Source organism: Gastrolobium bilobum, unplaced genomic scaffold (genome assembly GCF_033153095.1).
Source record: "Gastrolobium bilobum isolate Gb01-03AN ecotype WA unplaced genomic scaffold, APGP_CSIRO_Gbil_v1 utg5821, whole genome shotgun sequence".
NCBI classification, from domain to species: Eukaryota; Viridiplantae; Streptophyta; class Magnoliopsida; order Fabales; family Fabaceae; genus Gastrolobium; species Gastrolobium bilobum.
Genome location: NW_026898670.1, coordinates 143,399 through 163,823, shown reverse-complemented (window position 1 = coordinate 163,823; position 20,425 = coordinate 143,399). Strand labels below are relative to the sequence as shown.

General features: G+C 35.1%; 3 protein-coding genes across 4 annotated transcripts; 2 read left to right on the top strand and 1 right to left on the bottom strand.

Annotated features, from left to right (window-relative positions):
* Window positions 1–4,569: 4,569 nt before the first annotated feature.
* LOC133318160 (ribonuclease TUDOR 1-like) lies at window positions 4,570–11,676 on the top strand. 2 transcript variants are annotated; one of them, XM_061520137.1, is made up of 18 exons: window positions 4,570–4,679; window positions 5,005–5,185; window positions 5,353–5,427; window positions 5,529–5,642; window positions 5,739–5,843; window positions 6,323–6,529; window positions 6,602–6,811; window positions 6,887–6,994; window positions 7,682–7,852; window positions 7,938–8,135; window positions 8,222–8,584; window positions 8,675–8,905; window positions 9,253–9,441; window positions 9,519–9,596; window positions 9,681–9,875; window positions 10,581–10,958; window positions 11,087–11,287; window positions 11,439–11,676. In XM_061520137.1, the coding sequence occupies exons 2-17, from the start codon at window positions 5,027–5,029 to the stop codon at window positions 11,273–11,275; spliced, it is 2,970 nt and encodes a 989-aa protein (XP_061376121.1). In that variant the 5' UTR covers window positions 4,570–4,679; window positions 5,005–5,026; the 3' UTR covers window positions 11,276–11,287; window positions 11,439–11,676. The 2 variants fall into 2 exon arrangements, with proteins under 2 accessions (XP_061376121.1, XP_061376120.1); XM_061520136.1 differs by having other exon boundaries at window positions 11,087–11,672.
* A 6,233-nt stretch (window positions 11,677–17,909) lies between these two features.
* LOC133318173 (probable cytokinin riboside 5'-monophosphate phosphoribohydrolase LOGL8) lies at window positions 17,910–18,236 on the bottom strand. The gene has a single exon (XM_061520152.1). It carries the CDS (start codon window positions 18,234–18,236, stop codon window positions 17,910–17,912), a length of 327 nt encoding a protein of 108 aa, XP_061376136.1.
* A 1,278-nt stretch (window positions 18,237–19,514) lies between these two features.
* LOC133318172 (uncharacterized) lies at window positions 19,515–19,937 on the top strand. The gene has a single exon (XM_061520151.1). The coding sequence runs from the start codon at window positions 19,515–19,517 to the stop codon at window positions 19,935–19,937; it is 423 nt and encodes a 140-aa protein (XP_061376135.1).
* The last annotated feature ends 488 nt before the right edge of the window (window positions 19,938–20,425 follow it).

The window sequence follows — 20,425 nt, the reverse complement described above, 5'->3', positions numbered from 1 at the left end:
CACAACTCATTCATGAACCCAATGTTCTTGGCATCACACCATTAAATCATTACAATATGCTTCTTACATGAATGCTAGCCACAAGTAATGAATCATAATATACAATTACATACATTGTCCACTTGACATTAACCTCATCAAAAATCAAGTCTATCTTATAATCAACTTCCCTCTTGACATAATTACATATGTGACGAAACATATACAAATTTCTCATAATACACTTGTCCAAATGTATAATTCAAAATAAGGTCTTAGCATGTTCCTATGTCAAAAGGAGCAAAACAGAATGGAAAAGCTATTATTCCCTAAACCGGTTTCATGCCACGGGAAGTCTCAACTGCATCATTTGTTGTACCTAAAACATAATTCCCTGCACGGGGTGAGATAACAATATAAGTAAATTAAGGGTCCTTAGAGACTCCTCCACCCTTAAGTTTACTTTGATGATATACATGCATTAAAACAAGCATAACATGTTATATCTCATCCTAAGAGGCATATATATATACATACATATAGCACTAGAGTGAGCCCATTGGCCAACTTGTCAAACACCGGAATGCTCATATGACATTTTCGAGAGAAGTCCCTATGGGCTCCTTCGCTTAAGTGTTAACCATAAGAAGTTTCTCCACGAATCTGGTTCCAAAAGAAGTCCATATATCCATATTCTCTTGCCTAGGGAACCTCCTCAATCATGCATTCATACACAAGCATAATATCTTATAGCAATTAGCATGCATTATTACTTATTCTAATAAACAATGCATATCAATCCACATAAACCATGACTCTCAATTAGGGGTGTTCGCGGTCTGAATTGAATCGATTTTGGAAGCAAAAATCATCCGATTCAATCCCTTCGATTTGATCATGTAATCATCCATTCGGTTTGGATTTTTTTCAAATCAGATTCAATACGATCCAATTTTATTTGGTTTGGATTGGATTGATTTTCGATTTTTTGAAAAGCTTAAAATTTGTATGATGATTATTGTGAAAATAATATATTTTTTGTATGTATTGGCTTTGTAAAGATTGTATGATGATTATTGTGCAATCTAGAAGAAGCATAAGTAAACGATAATATAATTTTCTATATAGTACAGCAAAAAGTTGAATTAATATCTTTTACCTCCAACAAAAAAATTACAATGTGGTTGTTTGAGATACGGAGTAATCCAAATTTTCATCCTTCAGAGGAGCTGTTGTACAATAATAATCCGTGCAATAAAAATATATAATGTAGCCTACTAATATATATATATATATATATATATATATATGATGTATCTTACCCCAAAAAAAGACATAACATAGATCAAACACAATCCACTTTCTCCAACATGATGAGTTAATGAGTCTTGGGTTTAGAATTTTGCTATCTGGTTTTTGGGCTATTATTGGGGAATAGGCTCAAGTAGGTAGAGGGTAAGGTAATATATTGGATCAGTTTGGATTGAATCAGTTTTCACCAATCAAACCGAAAATTGATCCAATCTAATTAAATTTTGCCTTTTTTTCGGTTTTTGATTTTCGATTAATTCTGTTATCGAATTTTCTATTTGGTCACCGCAGTTTGGATCGGTTGATGAACACCCCTACTCTCAATGGAGTATGGTGGAACACCAAAGAGGACTAATCCCAAGGTTTAAGAGTTTACCTTTCAAGGCTATATTCTTTAACTCCTCTTAGTCCAAGCAAGTCAGTACCAATAGAATCCGACACAACATATTCAAAGTGTGTGATTCCAATTAATACATACATATATCTCAAAATCAAACCACATCCTCTAACAACAACAAACTCACAAGTTTAGGAGCTTACCCCAAATTCCTTGAAGTTTCAAGAACACACAACCCTAATCCAATGGTTGCTCAAATCCACTTTCAACACAATCAACAACACTCATACACATCATAATCAAGGTTCAAGCATCAATTTCCATATCTATGCCTTAAACCCCAAACTCCCCCCCCCCCAATTTCTCCATGAACCCTAAATTAAAACTCAACAAAACTCAAAGAAGTTAATGTCTTCTTACCTTAGAAACACCCATAAAGAGTAGGAGGTAGGATTTCTAGCTACAAGGGTGGAAAACACACCTCCTTCTCAAGCCTAGGTGGTGTACGAATTTGTTCCTTGAAGAGAGGGATACATGTTTCCTACAATGCTCACTCATGGATGGGACCAAGAAGATGAAATAGTGGGTTCTCCTCTCCTTTCTCACTTGGTCGATTAAAGAGAAATAAAGGAGATACATATGGTGTCTTGAGAGAGAGAGAGAGAAAGTCGTGAGTTTGATAGAGATGGAGAAAGAAATCGATGAAATGAGAGGTAGAGGAAAAAGAGTGAGGGAAAAGAAAGAGCTTTAGATATTTTGGGAATATCTTCAGGGGGCGTTTGGTAGAGGAGAATTTTTTTTTACTAGAGAGATATAATTACTAGGAATATGGTGAAAAAATGAGTTTTGTAGGAAAGTTTAAAAAAAGTTGTTTGGTAGGCCAAAATATTACCAAAAAGATTAGTTTTAGTTTGCTAAGTCTATGTTTGGTTGAAGGTAAAATATAGGTGATAAAATATGGTTAAATTACCACAACAACCCTTGAATAAAATAAAATGGGAAAATATGGTTTTAGTTTGCTGAATAGTTTTCCCCAACATCAGGGTCATTTTGGTCTTCTTGCTTGGATTTCCACAACAACCCTTTTTGGAATATTAATAGCTATCAGTAAATACCATCTTGTAGGTGATTTTATTTAACATTGTTTTTTACACACAAAAAGCAAATACTGGGCAAATAATTTTCCTAGCAAATTTTTTTAAAATCTGATACCAAACATGGACATATAAAAATACCATTTTCATTTACCTAGGTATCTTCAACAAAAACTTGTATCAAACACACCCTCAAGGGAAATGACCTTTTCACCCCCAACTACCCACACCCTTGTCCATTAGGTTCAATTTTAATGAGTTGGGTTCTAAGGAGGCGTGTCAGATACTTGATTTGTTTTATGTCTCACTCATTTTGTATAATTGTGTTTTAACCCAACACTTTTATCTTGAAAAATAACTTAGTTTTAAATTAAGTTTTTCACCTAATTAGTCCTCTAATTATATATTAATTTTTAATTAATGTAATTTATTATTTTAGTTATTACAGTGTCCCTCGCTAGTAGGGTTGAATCTTCCTCAAGGTTGTTGTGCAAGTAGGCTTGATGTGGTTTGTGAAAATTCGCATGGTCTTTGTGTGCATTTAGGATTACCATGTTGTCGACCACTTCCATGTCCTCATAGTCATAGGCTCAGGTTGTCAATAGAATCCCAAACCACCTTATAGGCAGTGGAGTTTTCTACCACTTTGATATGATTTTTCATGGGTTGTACAGGGGTTGGTACTGCAGACATTGTGTCCATGGAGTTAATAAGGTTGTTTACACTGGTTTGCGCTTCTGGTGTCTTTAGCTCTTTCAGGGAAGATAAGGTGCTGAAGTGTGAGGGGTAGTGGGGGAAAGTTTGATGTTGGCCTTTTCTTTCCTTTTCCTTATTTCTATCACCCCTTTTAGGATTCACCTTTTGAGGTCTACGAGCTTGGCTAGATTTGGAGTTTCTAGCATCCATAGGGCAGTTTTCCAAATTATGGCCATAACTTTCACATCCAAAGACACTAGGGTGCGTTTTGATCGAGGAGAAAATTTTTAAATACTAGGAAAACATAATTATTAGAGAAATGGTTGGAAAGTAAGTTTGGTAGGAAAATATAAAAAAAGTTGTTTGGTTGACTGAAATATTATTAGGGAAATTTATTTAAATTTGCAAAATCTATGTTCGGGAGAAACTTCGCACCTGTTTTTCACTTCCCCAGTTATCTCAAAATACCACATCTCAAGTGATATTTTGTAACAGTGAATTTCATTCAAAAATCAACACAAAAGTCATTTTCTCATCTATCCTATTTGCCTAATATTTAAAAAAAAAACCTGAACCAAACATGATATTTTTCAATATTATCTATATTTTTCCATCAATTCCAAAATAAATCTTCTAGCAAACAGTTCACTCCTTCATTCTCCACTCTTTTGGACCTCCCCTTAATTTTGTACTCCACTTATAATTGCTTTGTCAGGTCAAGTTCCACTTATATCCTTGTAGATCTTCCCCTTACCAACATAGTGATTGCCATCTCTAGTCTTTTATAAATTTGCCAAACCAGTTACCAAAGCTCTTGTATTGTTACCCACGCAACAATACAAGTGATGCTAGCCGTGTGAGAAAATGAAAGATATTTTTTATTAATAAATACAATATTTTTTTTTTTTTTTAAAAAAAAGACAGCTGAGATAATAGAGGCTGTTATCTCTATCTAGTATATCCTCAGCTAAATCTAGTAATGATGGATAGGATGACGAAGACGGTTCTTTACATTCAATTCAGAATCTAAGGGCATTTCCCGAAATTATTAGACAAAACGAGGGGTAACTATTCAAAAGTAGCTCACAATTCAGTAACTCCCTTGTTTTTATAACCCTGTTTCTTCCGAACTCACATTTCTCTCTCTACCACAGATCCTGCGCCTCAAGCTCTTGTTTTGCCATAATTCTGCGTTTTCTGTTTTCACGTTGGGCTCAACTCTGTTTTAGATAAGGTAGATCCGAACTGAGAACCATTTCAAGGTAGCGCTCCCACACTCCTCTCTCTGTGATCAATCGCATTTCCTATTTGATTTTCCGATCCTATTTGATCCCTGGCGTTTTCTGTTTCTGGATCTGAGTTTCTATGCAGAATTCATTAATCTCTTGCTGGATGCATTTTTTGTATTCTGTTTTATGCTGATTGCATCCATTGCATGTGTGTTGTGTGAGCGTTTATGAATGCATAATAGATATGACGGCATGTCCTTAAAGTTCAGTGTTTTTTTTTTTTTGGGGCTTTAAATTCCTTGAAAGATTGCTGAATCTCTCTGGTTGGATTCTGTTTTTGTTTTTGAATTGGTTGCAGATCGTACGGTAGCTGTTGAAAAATGGCATCAACAGCGACTGTGGCCACTGGATGGTACAGGGGAAAGGTGAAGGCTGTTCCTTCAGGGGATTGCTTGGTCATTGTTGCCATGGCTAGCACCAAGCCTGGTCCTCTGCCTGAGAAAACCATCACTTTATCTTCTTTAATGGCTCCTAGACAGGTAATTTTACTTCTTTGACTCTCTTTTTTCCCTTCATTAGGAAAATTTTAAACCTGGGTGCTAAGTTGTATTGTATTTTTTTTCTTTTTTTCTTTTTTTTCAAATAAAATTTTCTATGTTCTAATTGTTGTGGTGTTCTGTGTTTGAATTTTTGAAAAATTTTCTAGGCACGTAGAGGCGGTGTGGACGAGCCATTTGCATGGGACAGTAGAGAGTTCCTGAGGAAGCTCTGCATAGGGAAGGTGCGGTAAATAGTGTTGCTACTGTTTTCTGATTGAGTGCTGTGGTTTAATCTTGTTCTGATGAAGCATGCTCTGTGTCTGACATTATGTTATTGGAACAGGAGGTGACCTTCAAAGTTGATTACAATGTGCCATCCATAAATAGAGACTTTGGAACCGTTTTTCTCGGTGACAAAAATGTTGCAATGCTGGTTGTTTCTCAGGGATGGGCTAAGGTTGAATTACCGTGTGCTTCCATCTTGGTTTTGCTAAGTTTGGATTGTTTTCTCCGTTGCTGAATTGCGTTTTTTATTGCGATGTTGTTCATGCAGATCAGAGAGCAGGGGCAACAGAAAGGAGAAGTGAGTCCATACCTGGCAGAATTGTTACGGTTAGAAGAACAAGCTAAACAAGAAGGCCTTGGTCGTTGGAGCAAGGTCTGTTTGGGTTTTCCTCTTTCTCATAAAAGAAAATTTAAAAAGCTTTGTGATTAAGGTGTGCTTTTTACTGCAAACATTGAAAATTAGATGTCCATTCCTTGATGTTCTGGTAACTTGGTTTACTTGAAACCAATGTGCATTTTGTTAGGCATCTTTGCTGATGTCAAGTAAGTGTTTCCTACTTTCATTATCCCAAAGGGGACCTAATTACATGTTGCATGTAATAATTCACATGTGTGTTGTGGAAATAAACATTTGCATGTTCATTTTTAAAATTAATGTTTAACAACAGAATGAAGTTATGCTCTATTAGTTGTTATCCAACATATCTTATAGCTATCATCTTCCAATGCCATTTAAATCGACAAGTCTGGATGCTGCTGGAATGTGATGGAAAATGGAGATGTCTAGTGATTATTTCTGTTTAATTTATTGAAATCTCTCATGAACCCCATATGCTTTTATGGTGATTGCAGGTTCCTGGTGCTGCTGAGGCATCCATCAGAAATCTACCACCTTCTGCCATTGGTGACCCTAGTAACTTGGATGCTATGGGTTTGTTAGCTGCAAACAAGGGATTACCCATGGAGGCAATTGTTGAGCAGGTTCGTGATGGAAGTACCATCCGTATCTATTTGCTCCCGGAGTTTCAGTTTGTCCAAGTTTTCGTTGCTGGAATTCAGGTATTTGTCATAAATGCTGTTGCTATTCCTACCATTTTTTAATGCATGCCACTAAGTTTCTCTTTACACCAGGCCCCACAAATGGGAAGGAGAGCTGCATCTGAAAGTGTTGTTGAATCAGAGGTGACTGCTGATGATACTAATGGAGAAGTTACTGGGGAACCTCGAGCCCCACTTACATCTGCCCAAAAACTTGCAGCTTCAGCATCTGTGGAAACTGCAACTGATCCTTTTGCAACTGAAGCTAAATTTTTCACTGAGATGCGTGTATTGAATCGAGATGTAAGTAACATACTTCTATAGGTTATTTTGCTTTTGCATTTCTGAAAATTTTCTAAATTCCAAATGGGTATGTAGGTTCGCATTGTCCTGGAAGGTGTTGATAAGTTCAGCAATTTGATTGGGTCAGTGTATTATCCTGATGGTGAATCAGCAAAGGACCTGGCATTGGAACTCGTGGAAAATGTATGTGATTCACTTGTAAAGAATGATATTACCATGATTTATTTTGCCTAAATCAATTATTGTTAGACGAGACCTGATGTGTTTACTGCTTTTTTTTTTGCAATGTAGCATTACTTTATTGGTTTTTTTACATCCTCTTGTATTTTACTTAATTTTAGGGGTTCCATAGACGGGGCATTGTCAGTACTTGAAGTATATTATATATATGATGAGTAGGAAACAAAATGTATTGAAGTTCCAACAGGGTATTTGATTAACTACCTACCAAGTACCAACTAAATGAATTTGAAAAAGGAAACATTGTACTTGCTATCACTGCTAGCTGTTTGCTTGAGTGGACTATTTATCTCCAAATATTTGTCATTCTTTTTTTGTTGTTGATAAAAGTGTAGACATAATAAAGTATGAATTTTATATCAGTCGTCAATTTTAATTCGTTTTATCATTTTTTATCATAGGTTAAAGCAATAGTACTTGTAGGCCATATCTATTGCATGACATTAAGTTGGAGTCCGATATCCTTGGTTTCTTTCCCCATGGATTTGGTATTTGAAAATTGTGCCAAAGTGATTTGCTTGATAGTTTGCTAGAGGGAGATTTAGAATGTTTCTCTCTGTCATTTAACATGATGAAATACCAGACAGAAATTCTGAAAACCTTCTCACTTTGATTTTTTCCATTGAAAAGGGTTTTGCTAAGTATGTTGAATGGAGTGCAAATATGATGGAAGAAGAGGCAAAACGGAGACTGAAGACTGCAGAGCTCCAGGCCAAGAAAAGCAGGTTAAGGATCTGGACAAACTATGTACCACCACCTTCAAATTCGAAGGCAATTCATGACCAGAATTTTACTGGAAAGGTGAAATATTCCTCAATCATTTTTTATGCCAAATAGTCAAACTTAATTGCTGTAAGCATATAATATTTTAACTTGAATTTTACAGGTGGTTGAGGTTGTGAGTGGAGATTGCATTGTTGTTGCTGATGATTCCATTCCATATGGAAGTCCACTAGCTGAGAGACGAGTTAACCTTTCTAGTATTAGGTGTCCAAAAATGGGCAATCCTCGTCGAGATGAAAAACCAGCTCCCTATGCTCGTGAAGCAAAGGAGTTCTTGAGAACACGACTCATTGGTCATCAAGTATGATAATGTGTTATGATTCCTTCTTTTAGTATCATAGCCGAGTTCAGTTATAAACTTATAATTGATTACTAATGTTTTTTCAGGTGAATGTTCAAATGGAATATTCTAGAAAGGTTGCTCCCATGGATGGATCCGCAGTTCCATCAGGAGGTGCTGATTCCAGAGTAATGGATTTTGGATCAGTCTTCCTATTGTCCACTGCGAAGGTTGACAGTGATGATGCCCCTTCATCTGTTCCGCCTGTTGGAAGTCAGCAAACTGGTGTAAATGTTGCCGAGTTGGTTGTTGGCCGTGGCTTTGGAACTGTCATTAGACATCGTGACTTTGAAGAGAGATCTAACTACTATGATGCTCTTCTTGCTGCTGAATCACGTGCCTCTTCGGGAAGGAAAGGAATCCATTCTGCCAAGGATTCTCCAGTGATGCATATAACTGACTTGACCACAGTGAGAACAAATTATTATAATAAATTTTTTACTCTGAAGCTTATAAAATATTACTTAAATGTGTAACTGTTTCCTTTTGATCCGTAATAGGCATCAGCCAAGAAGGCCAGAGACTTCTTGCCTTTCTTGCACCGAAGTAGAAGAATTCCTGCTGTCGTGGAATATGTCTTGAGTGGCCATCGTTTCAAATTGTTGATTCCAAAAGAAACTTGCAGCATTGCTTTCTCATTCTCTGGTGTCAGATGTCCTGGTCGTGATGAGCCATATTCTAATGAAGCAGTTGCACTGATGAGGCGAAAGATAATGCAGAGAGATGTCGAGGTAAGTTCTGAACTTAAGATTCCTGTACGTTGTTAATGCCAAACACAAGAATTGGGCTAAACAGAAATTGGAACTGAAAAGAGAATCTGTATATGCTCAATTATGATAATCAAAATATAAATTATTCAGCAACCCTTTTGTATGGTGTTAACTGTTAAGTAACCCTAAAAAATCAATTAAAACAAAGACACAAAATTATAAAAATACCACTGAAAAAATGCCTAAAAACCCATGGAAATGACTTTGAAATGCGAAAAAGCAATGCACGCAAGACGTTTGCATGATTCTAAGCCAACTCTATGCGCATTGGTTGCTTATTTTTATTAAATACTTTTTAATGTTTGCAGATTGAGGTCGAAACTGTTGATCGGACTGGAACATTCTTGGGATCCTTATGGGAGTCAAGGACCAATGTAGCAGTTACACTACTTGAAGCTGGTCTTGCAAAACTTCAAACTTCCTTTGGCAGCGACAGAATTCCTGATTTTCACCTTCTGGAACAAGCTGAACAAGCTGCTAAGAGGCAAAAGCTGAAAGTATGGGGTCCCCAACAATGTTTGACATTACCTCTGTTCTTTTTCTGTTAACTGTTCTAAAGTGAATTGTTTTGCAGATCTGGGAAAGTTTTGTTGAAGGGGAAGAAGTACCCAATGGTGCAACTGTTGAAAACAAACAACAAGAAGTACTTAAGGTGCTTAGGATACTATTTCACTAGTGACCTTTATTTTCTGTTTAAAAATGATGAATGACTTATCCCGTTGTTATAAATTTGTAGGTAATTGTTACGGAAGTCTTAGGTGGTGGTAAATTCTATGTCCAGACAGTTGGAGATCAAAAGATAGCATCCATTCAGCAACAACTTGCTTCCTTGAACCTGAAGGAAGCTCCTGTGCTTGGTGCTTTTAATCCTAAGAAGGGTGACGTAGTCCTTTGTTATTTTCATGCTGATAAGTCTTGGTACAGGGCAATGGTAAGTTCCAACATGAGATTTTTGTTTTTGTTTTTGTTTTTGTATTTTTTTCCCTTCCCCCATTACAGTGTAAGACTAGGCATTGACATGTGGCCATTAAATAGGTGCAAATGTATTTCCAAAAAAACAAAATAGGTGCTAATGAGAAATATATCACTTGATGATTGAGACAAGAGACCCATTTCTTCTGCATCTTTCTCCTGTTTTAGATCCTTGAGCTTCTTTTTTCTCCTTACTTTGTTAATGATTTATTCAGAGGCTTCTCGACGACCATTTAGGTTGGCATTCCATTAATATGGTCCATCTTTTATACCATCCTACTTGTAATTTTTTTTGCATAATCAAAGCAAGCTGCTAGAGTTTTAAGCTCAGAATATTATTGTAATGTAGTTTCATGTCATTAAACCGGATTATTTATGTATACAATCTACTAGTACAATTTTCCTGCTAGATTTTAGTTGACCTGAGATTAATTAGCTTGATATTTCATTATATGGGCAACATTTATGCATGTTCTCTTTATGACCACTCTTTGCAATTTCCTGAAATTCGACTCTCAAAATTGATGAGATGCTGAACAGTCAGTGCAATACTTGTATCACCTTGTCAGTTTGCACACTAATTTCTCTTTTCTGTGTGAATTGGTGTACAGTACTATATTTCTTTGTTTTCTTTATACTGATTATTGATAATTGAATTGTATAGGTTGTCAATACACCTCGAGGACCAGTTGAATCTCCTAAGGACATATTTGAAGTATTCTACATTGATTATGGAAATCAAGAAGAAGTACCATACAGTCAGTTACGGCCTCTTGATCCATCTGTGTCTGCTGCACCTGGGCTTGCTCAATTATGCAGCCTTGCGTACATTAAGATTCCAAATTTGGAAGAGGATTTTGGCCACGAAGCAGCTGAGTATTTGAGTGAACTCACCTTAAACAGTGGAAAAGAATTTAGGGCCAAGGTTGAGGAGAGAGATACTTCGGGAGGAAAAGTGAAGGGACAGGGAACTGGCACAATTCTTGCTGTAACTCTTGTTGCTGTGGATGCAGAGATCAGTGTTAACGCAGCCATGCTACAGGTTTTTATTGTTGCTTATTCTTGCTTGAAATGCTTTCAAATTGTTATGGTTTGATTACCTATGCACATACAGGAATTCACCTACAAATCATCCTTCTATGAACATTTTATTTCTTGTGGAATTTCCAGGAAGGAATTGCTAGGATAGAAAAAAGAAATAGGTGGGACAGAAAAGAAAGACAGCTGGCCCTTGATAATTTGGAGATGTTTCAGGGAGAGGCACGGACAAGCAGGCGTGGAATATGGCAGTATGGAGATATTCAGTCAGATGACGAGGATACTGCTCCTCCTCCGAGAAAGACTGGTGGCCGTAAATGAGTGTTAAAGGAGGTAAATTATATTATATAGACATCTTCAGAGAAAATGATTGAAGTTATAGACATGAACATTTTACTTTGAGTTAGAGAGAAAAAGAAGAAAATGCCGTGCGGATTTATTTTAAGTTTTGTTTTGTTTTTCTTGTTTGAATTTTTGTTGTTAGGTTGATGGGACAATTGTTTTCTATAGATGTCATAATAAGGTGCATACGGCAGGGTTCTTTGTTATCATGAGGACAGCAGAGACGTTCTATCATAGTTTAAATTTATGCTTGTTTATCTTTTGGTCTTTTAAGAAATTCTTTACTCTTTTCCGTGGTTTGGTTTCGGCTTAGGGAATTTGCTACGGATGATTTTCATCGTATAGAAACTAGGCCTCAGAGCTTGAGCTAACATTTGAATCCCATATCAAGCAACTAATGCTACTTGTCCTCTTAATTATGTGTCCATTCATCTCCTCATTTCCCTAGAACAAATATATCGAGAACAACTTCAAAGAAGACCACATCTCAGTTGTGGATTGATGCCCTTTTAAGTGGACCATTACACTTAAGCTTGGTCACCTGCAATTCGATAAGTGGTGATGTCTTTCCCTGAATAAACCAACTTACCTTGCAGCATTTGTGTTTTGCCAAATTAACCTGTTATGTGGAACAGCTTTATACCTTTCTTTTTTAGGTCATTGGTCTCTCGCTCGTCTTGGCATTTCTTCTATCCTCTAATAATCCTCTACATGTTTCAGTTTCGTGTAGGGGTCAAGCAAGGGGTGTTCATGATTTGGTTTGGTTGGATTTCTTATTTTTATTTGGGAAAAGTCCGTAAATCCCTTTGTGGTTTACTCTTTTTATCACTTATACCTCTATACTTTTTTTCTTATCAATTACCCCCAATGTTTTTTTTTTTCATGAAGTTTACCTTACACTGTTAGCAATTGAGTTAACTTGCTCATTTTACCCTTACGTAACTTTCTGTGTTAGTATGTTAAAAGTATCAAAGCAGTAAAAAGATTTCACTAAAATTATGTACATTCATAATGTCCAAGAGCATATACACATCCACACTGTAAGCTTTACATATTAACACCTTTCTAACTTCGTTTTGATACTGGTGTTTTCTGCAAGGAAAAAAATGAAGTTCCAGACGAATAACTTGACAAATTGACTTATCAAACAATAAATCATTTTATCAAAACAACTTTTAATTTCTTTAGAAAGGTCATTCAGTTTGAACATTATAATATATGAACATAGCCAGGAATTTCCATTGCTGTAGGTGGGGCACTTCCATTGCTGCAGGTGGGGGCACTAGTGAGATCTATTAACAAATTTTTGTTGTTGGATAAAACAATTTTGATAATTGAAATTTATTTTATCAAACAATTTTAGCTTGACAAGTCATTCCATCACATGCACCATAAGATCATTAGACCAAGGTAATATTAGTTTCATCATTAAGTGAAATACAGTTTAATAAAAAGAAAGAAGCTGCTGATACATACATGTACCCGAATTTGCCTTCACAAACTCAGATTTGTGAGAAGCTCAACAGCTTGAGTTCATATCATGATTTTTAAACAATATTTAACTGAAAATCAAATATCTCTTTTCATCAAACTTTTTGAAAATATTAAGCAAATGTCATCACACTTCAGCTATCCTCAGCAACTGCTAGGCAATCATACCATGCTAAAAGTTTCTATTCAAATCCATAGGTCCAATAATCTTCATATCATAAAAAAATAAAAAAATAAGAATGGAGATACACAATTTTGGAATTGAAGTACAAACAAATCATGCTCAGAGTATCATGCAAACAAAAAGACAATATCAAATATCTCTCTTGATTTCTGTTTGTTAGGCTTAACTGAAGGTGTACCATTATTGTCCAGAGTCTAGCAGGGATGGTTAAAAAAATATAAAAGGAAAACAAGGAGCATGTAGGTGTAATCACAGAGATGTTTAACAGGAGTTTGATTGTGAATATACAGAAATAGTCACTGATAAATTAATCCCTAGTATAAAAAAGGAAATTAATGGAAAATCCCACTATTATGTATTTGGTAATACATATCATAAAAGTTACTTCTAGAATAAGGGCAAAATGGGCAACTTAACTCAATTGCTAACCGTGTTAAAGATGCACTTAAATGAAAAAAATCACAGGGAATAATTGATAAGAAAAGAAATACAGTAATCTAAGTGATATCACAAAAAATTTATGAACTTTTTCTTTTTTTTTTTTCTTTTTTTTTTTAGAAAAATAGCTCACAGAATAAGAGACGAATAACTGAACGTAGACTAAGTTGCACCTAAAAGAAATAGAAACAAAAAAGGTAAATGCAAGCCTTTTGAATTTTTGGCAGCTCCGGCCTCCAGCTTGGTGCAGGTCAGCTCCAGCTCTCGCTGTGGGTGGCCATTTGCGGTGTTTCATTGCTACTCTAGCTTTTGGCAGGTCGATAGCGCAGGTCACTGTCACAGACTCACGGCAGTTAGTGTAACGTTTGGCCGCTTCAAGAATCAATGACTATCCCCACGTACTAACACGAGACTTTTCAGTGTGCTTTTTCCTCACTCGCACACTTCCAGAGAAATTTGGTATCAGAGCCTGACCCTGGACCGGTGTGTACAGCGGGGACGCTGTATTCCCAGTGGGGGAGGATGTAATGTCCTACATCGGTTGGAGAGGGGAACGAAGCATGCCTTATAAGGGTGTGGATACCTCTTTTAGTGTGAGGTCTTTTGTGAGGTGTCTCAAGAAACAATACCGTGAGCTCGACGGTGCTTGTGCGCGGGGCAAAGCGGACAATATCATGCTACAGGGTTTGGGGCTAGGAGGGGCACAGGTTTAGTGTAGAGACACTTGGATTGAGTGAGTGAGAGTCTCCAATGAATGAGGCACATATATAGGGAGAGTAACATTTTTCTATCGGGTAATACAAGGTAACTGCCCAGATCAAGGAAAAACTATATAATATTATAAGATAATCCATGTAGAATATATAGCATCTCATCATCGCGCATGAGTATTCTCCCTGTATCGATTGGAGTGGTGTCTCAAAGCATATAAACCCAGTTTCAGACTTAAACTAAGATTTGTCCGGCTGTCAACTTAAAGATAAGCTACTCGAAATGAATGTAATTTAAGTGTTTAACTTCCACGTGCCACTCTCTGAACTAATTCTCATGCAGATTTTTAATGGTATGGCTTCCATTTGTTTCTTGCTCGATCAAAATGGAGAGAACTTTAGTATGGTTCTTTTTTCTTTTCTTTTTTCTTTTGTTCATAAGCGTTGTATATGTGAATAATACTATTCAATATACGGGTATTGTTCATACACGAGGTTAATGTTCAACAATATTGTTCATTCACGAGTTTACTGTTCATGATTACTATTAATGCACAGGATTATCGTTCATGAATACCTTGCAAATAGTGAAATTAGGACTTATTTCTATAAATAAGAGCTTCTTCCATTGTTCTCGTGAATGAAAAAACGGAACTCATTTTCTTTCTCTTATCTTTCCTATTAATTTTATAACATCTTATCACGACAATCTCTACCGTATCAACCATTACAATTTAAAGATTCTTAAAGAAGAACTTTTAGGCAAAGTGAAACCACAAATCAACCTTAAAACTTTACGTACGGCGTCGTTAGAACTTGGACTTGTGGCATTGCGGTGCTGCCGGCGACGGAGTGGGTGGCGGTGGCGTGCTCGTATCGCAGTTACTCTTGGTCACATCAACTTGGTCCAGTGGTCCCCCTTCATCTTCTAGCTTAGGTGTTTTCTGTCTCTGAGGGCGAAACTGCACGACATTTTTGGTGTGTGTTTGTAGCTTTAATTTGTCTAACTTTCTATTCATTTGTTTCGGTGTTGATAGCAGGTCAAAACCCATTTGCTTTATTCGTATTTATTTAATATTTATCATCTAATACTTATCAATTCTTATATCATGCATTATTGAGATTTATTTGCATTTATTTTTGTCGGCCACTTTGTTTCCTATTATGTATAAGTCTTATGAGATATGGTTAGATAGGACCCAGTCCAAAATAATGTAGAATAGACCTAATTTTTTATGATATTTAATAGCTAGTGTTCGAAAGTTAGAAAACAAAAATAGTTGAAGAAGCTCAATTGGCGTATGTGAATAGTTGGGATGAAAGTATATATTTGATTTTTTTTTTGCATTATTTTTGGGAGGGGTTTAAAATTTTAATCTTGAGAGTATATGTTCGATCCTCTCCGATATTATTTTTAGGAGAGATTTAAAAAGTACAAAAAAATATTCGATCCTCATCCCGAATATAATTAGTTTATCCAAAAAAATAAAAAGTACAAAAATAGTAAGCCTCGTGATTGTAATAAAAAATAAAAAATAGAGATTTGAAAAAATATACCAAAGTGTGTGAATTTTCTATAATAAATTTTCTTTCTATTGTTCTGTATCTCGATTTCCAACAGACATAATGGGTTGGAAGTTCAACTTCCTTTCTATTGACCCGTGATAACAAATAAATGCAGAAACAATGTTATTGTACACATTCCTTTCTATTGAGTGTTTAAAAAATATTCTTATTTGATATTTGATTCTCTATATACTCGTGCTCCTAAAATGGTGGTAAGTGTTTTGATAATTTTTATTATTAATTTAAAGATTTTTATTATGTTATGACAAAAATTAAAAATTAAAATTTTACATCCTTGAAGTGAGTGAAAATAATATAATTTTAGACCCAATGGTTCAAAAATATTGTCTAAAACAAATGCCAAATTTATGAAAGACTAGCTATTTTGAGGGCTATGAGCGCAACCAATGATATAACTAAAGGTGGTTGAAAATCCAACCTTAGGTCAAATCATGAATGGAAAGAAGCCAAACAAAAGTGGCTAATAAAATGAATATAGCTAATTAAAATAAAGGCAAGAATGATGAATCTTATGTCGTTGAAAATACGCCTACATTATATACATTCGAAAAGATTGCACAAAATTCATGATTTTCGTAGTCATTATTCTTATGAATATATATGGTATAGTTCCTGAAGAACTATAACTCCAAATCATGATTGAAAAGATCTTACTGATCTGATGAATAACTTGAAAGAAAATATTGAAAGAAAATATTCTTTATATTTTATACCTCTTGAATTTTCTCCAGAAGTAGTTATATCAAGAAAATAGGCTCGTAAAGTTTTGCCAATGGGTTAAACTATATACCCTAAAATAAATGTTCCAAACTATAATTTTAGACATGATTGAATGCTCTACTAGAGCTTGTATTATGACTAAAACAAGTTCTTCTGACTTGATTGAAGGCTCCAGAATAGCTTATAATATGAGAAGCAATACAGGAACGAGATAAGATCTCCTTGCAGGAGAATGTCAATGAAATAATATTTCTTCCTCGTTTCTATGATGATCTTAAAATCAAATATTTATTGGCAAAAGATTCATTAGATACTGCAAAATTTTGACCAAATGAACAAATTGTTTAATACATGATTCATTGATTAAATATTTAATGAGGGACATTTTCCGACATTAATGGAAGAAATCCAGAAGCTTCATAAATGCAGAGAAATTATTTTGAATAAAAAAATCAAACAAATTATTTTAGTCCACATACAAGTATAATTGAACTTGAAGTTAAAAATATCATTAACTTGCAAACTTTAGCAAGATAAATGCCATATATATATATATATATATATATATATATATATATATATATATATATTGATCACAAATGAGGGACTATAAAGAATGAGCCACTTGTAGTGAAGAATTTGATGGGATATATTTGAGTCTAGTCAACGCCGGAACGTGAATGACCTGAAGGGTCTAAAGAAATAAATCCACGGAAAATAAAAGTAAGTCACTCATCGCGCCTTTTGAAGAGGTTAATCCTGAAGAAAGCAAACCCGGTAAAAAAAAATGTAGTTGCTAAGTGCAACAATCCCGGGAATATGGAACGCCCAAATATGAATGTCATGGAAAACGACAAAGATTTAGTTGATGTTTATATAAAAATTGCAATACACTACAGTGATATGAGATAAAAATATAATAAATTTCTAACTGTCATCGACGACTCAATGCCCTCTCAGTAGCTCTTGCAGCATGTTTAACATTATGCTACAAAGATAATTGTATAATGGTCTCAAATATATTATTATCTTGGCCTGCAGATAGAACATCTTCCAAAATTAGTTATTTTATTACACCAATATTACTACACAAGTGACGCAATGATGGTCCATTCACTATAAGTGAATACAAATCCATTTAGACCAAAAGAAACTAACAATAAAGGAGTAGGACATGAAGCTCATAATCTTAAGCGTCATAGGAACACTATTATACTTTGCAAATTGCAACAGGCCTGATATTTCTTTTGTAGTAAAAGTTCTAGCTAGATATTTGAATGACGTTAATCATATTTTGGTTATCTTCATGGATCTACCCATGATATGAAAATTTTACATTGTGGAATATTTTGATGCTGACTATATGATATGCATCTCTTTGTGGAAACAAAGCAATGAAATAAACCTTTCTGCATACAAGTGGATTTTGATAATTAAATTACAAATGAAGAGTTGTGTTTGGCTCATCTCTTCCACCCCTGCCTTAAGGGTTTTGATTCACTTGTCTCATGGGCAGACCAAGCTCTGGTGCCAGGTTTATCATCTGGTCGATCAATTGCTTGACATTTGACGAAGAGATTATCAACTGTCTTGCCTCCTGAGTCATGAATTCGGCTTCTACTACATGGTCGAAAATGGTTAGTAAACCATCATAAAAACCATTAACATTTAAAAAGCCTAATGGTTTTCTATCTATCTTCAAAATTTCCCATGATGCAATATTGAAAAGGGGCTCTAGAGTTCCTAATCCTCCGGGTAAGGCAATGAAAGCATCGGCATATTGAAACATGTACCACATTTGCTCATACATATTCTACACCTTCCATTCTGAACTTATAGTGTAAGAAATTGGTTAGAATCACTTGGCTGATGTAATTTGCTACCTAAAACATGGCTTCGTCTCATGTTTGCAGTCAGTGCAACATTTCCACTTAAACCTTATATTCCTCCCCTATAGACAAGATTTATAGCCTTAGCTGCCATCTCTTGTCCAAGTTCTTTGGCAACATCATTACACACTCTCTTATTTCCTAATTTGGTTCCAACAAAAACACATATAACTTTATAATTCTGGGTTGAGGATCCTACAACAACCTCCTTCCCTTTCCTGACATTATGTTTTGTTGGAAATGTGTTTAATACAAGATAATAGAAATAAATGGCTTCGTTGAAAATGAAACCACCTAGAGCTGATATTAAAGAGCACGAGGATGTTATTCAAAATCTGTTTAAAATGCGAAAGGACAAAAAGAAAAGACAAGTGTGAACTTGAACAGTCATGACATTGAAAAATTTAACAGTCATGACATTGGAAAATTGTAAGTATTGCTCCATTTCCTTAACTCCAGCAGTAGCTATATGGCTTAATTGAGGGGGAGTAGTATGCATTGTACTCTTTTTTCCTTTACTAAGTTTTTATCTCATTGGGTTTTTCTTGAAAAGGTTTTTAATGAGGCAGTCTAATTAGCATATAATAATATGTGAACATCCAAGGGGAGTGTTATGAAATATATTTGTGGATGTTTCAACACCCTACCTCTACACCTCATTTATTATGAGTAGTGTAACCACTTATATCGTAGTTGCTATTCATACACGTTTTATACGCGGGTACTGTTCATACACGACGTTACTTTTCATTCACGAGTTTACTATTCATGCACAGGTTTATTGTTCATAGGTACTGTGCAAATAATGAAATTTTGTTTCTATAAATAAGAGCTTCCTCCATTATTTTCATATAATTGAAAAACAGAGCACATTTACTTTTTCTCTGGAATCCTTTTCCTTTCTCTTATCTTTCTTATCAATTTTATAACACGTTATCAGCACGATAGCCTTTACCATATCAAACTAAGGTTATTAGATCCACAAAGGAAAGAGAAAATTTTCATCTCCAAGGTTGGTATTCTTTACCGATTTCTAATTCATATTCTCCTACTCATTCTTTATTTTATTTTTATTATTCCTGCTCCTGAAGTAGCAGGGGTATAATCCTGGCAGTATTATGGCAACTATTGAAAATCCCAAATTTCACATCCTTGAAGTGAGTGAAAATAATTATTTGTCTTAGTGCCTTGATATAGAAATGCATCTTCAAGGACAAGGTCTCTCTAATGTTATTACAAATGTTGGAAGCTCTGATGAGAAGGATAAAACAAATGCACTGATTTTTATCCGTCGTCATTTGCATGAGAGTCTGCAAACTCAGTATTTATCCGTTCCAGACCCTCAGATCCTCTGGAAGAGTTTGAAGGATAGGTATGATCATACCAAGACTGTCATTCTTCCTCAAGCACAGTATGATTGGCAGTATCTCAGACTGCAAGACTTTAAATCAGTGTATGATTATAATCCTGCTTTATTTGAAATTGTTTCTCGACTTAAGTTATGCGGTATAATGCTCAATGATGTAGAACTACTAGATAAAACTTTCCCCACCTTTCATGCTTCTAATATAGTATTGCAACAGCAATACGACAATGCCAATTTGTCACATATTCTGAGTTGACTTATGTGTTTTTGATTGCTGAGCAAACCAATGAATTATTGCTAAAAAATCATGATTTTTGTGCTATTCAGGCAATGCTTTTGAACCAGTAGGCCTAAAGTTATGGTTGTTATTCATACATAAGGTAAATGTTTAGTACTAATCATTCACAAGTTTACTATTCATGGTTACTGTTCGTATACTATAAATAGGAGCTTCCTCTAGTGTTCTCGGGAATGAAAAAATGGAACATATTTTCTTTCTCTCTGGAGTTCTATTCCTTTTTCTTATTTTTCCTGTCAATTTTATAACAACATATATTTTATATATACATATACACACACACACACACACACACACATATATATATATATATATATATATATATATATATTATGTTAAATGACATTTTATGACATCTCCCACTTTATCAATCCTCGTTGTCATATGTCTCTCCATGTTATACATGCCTCCGATTCACCACCATAATAACCTCAATTATCATTAAG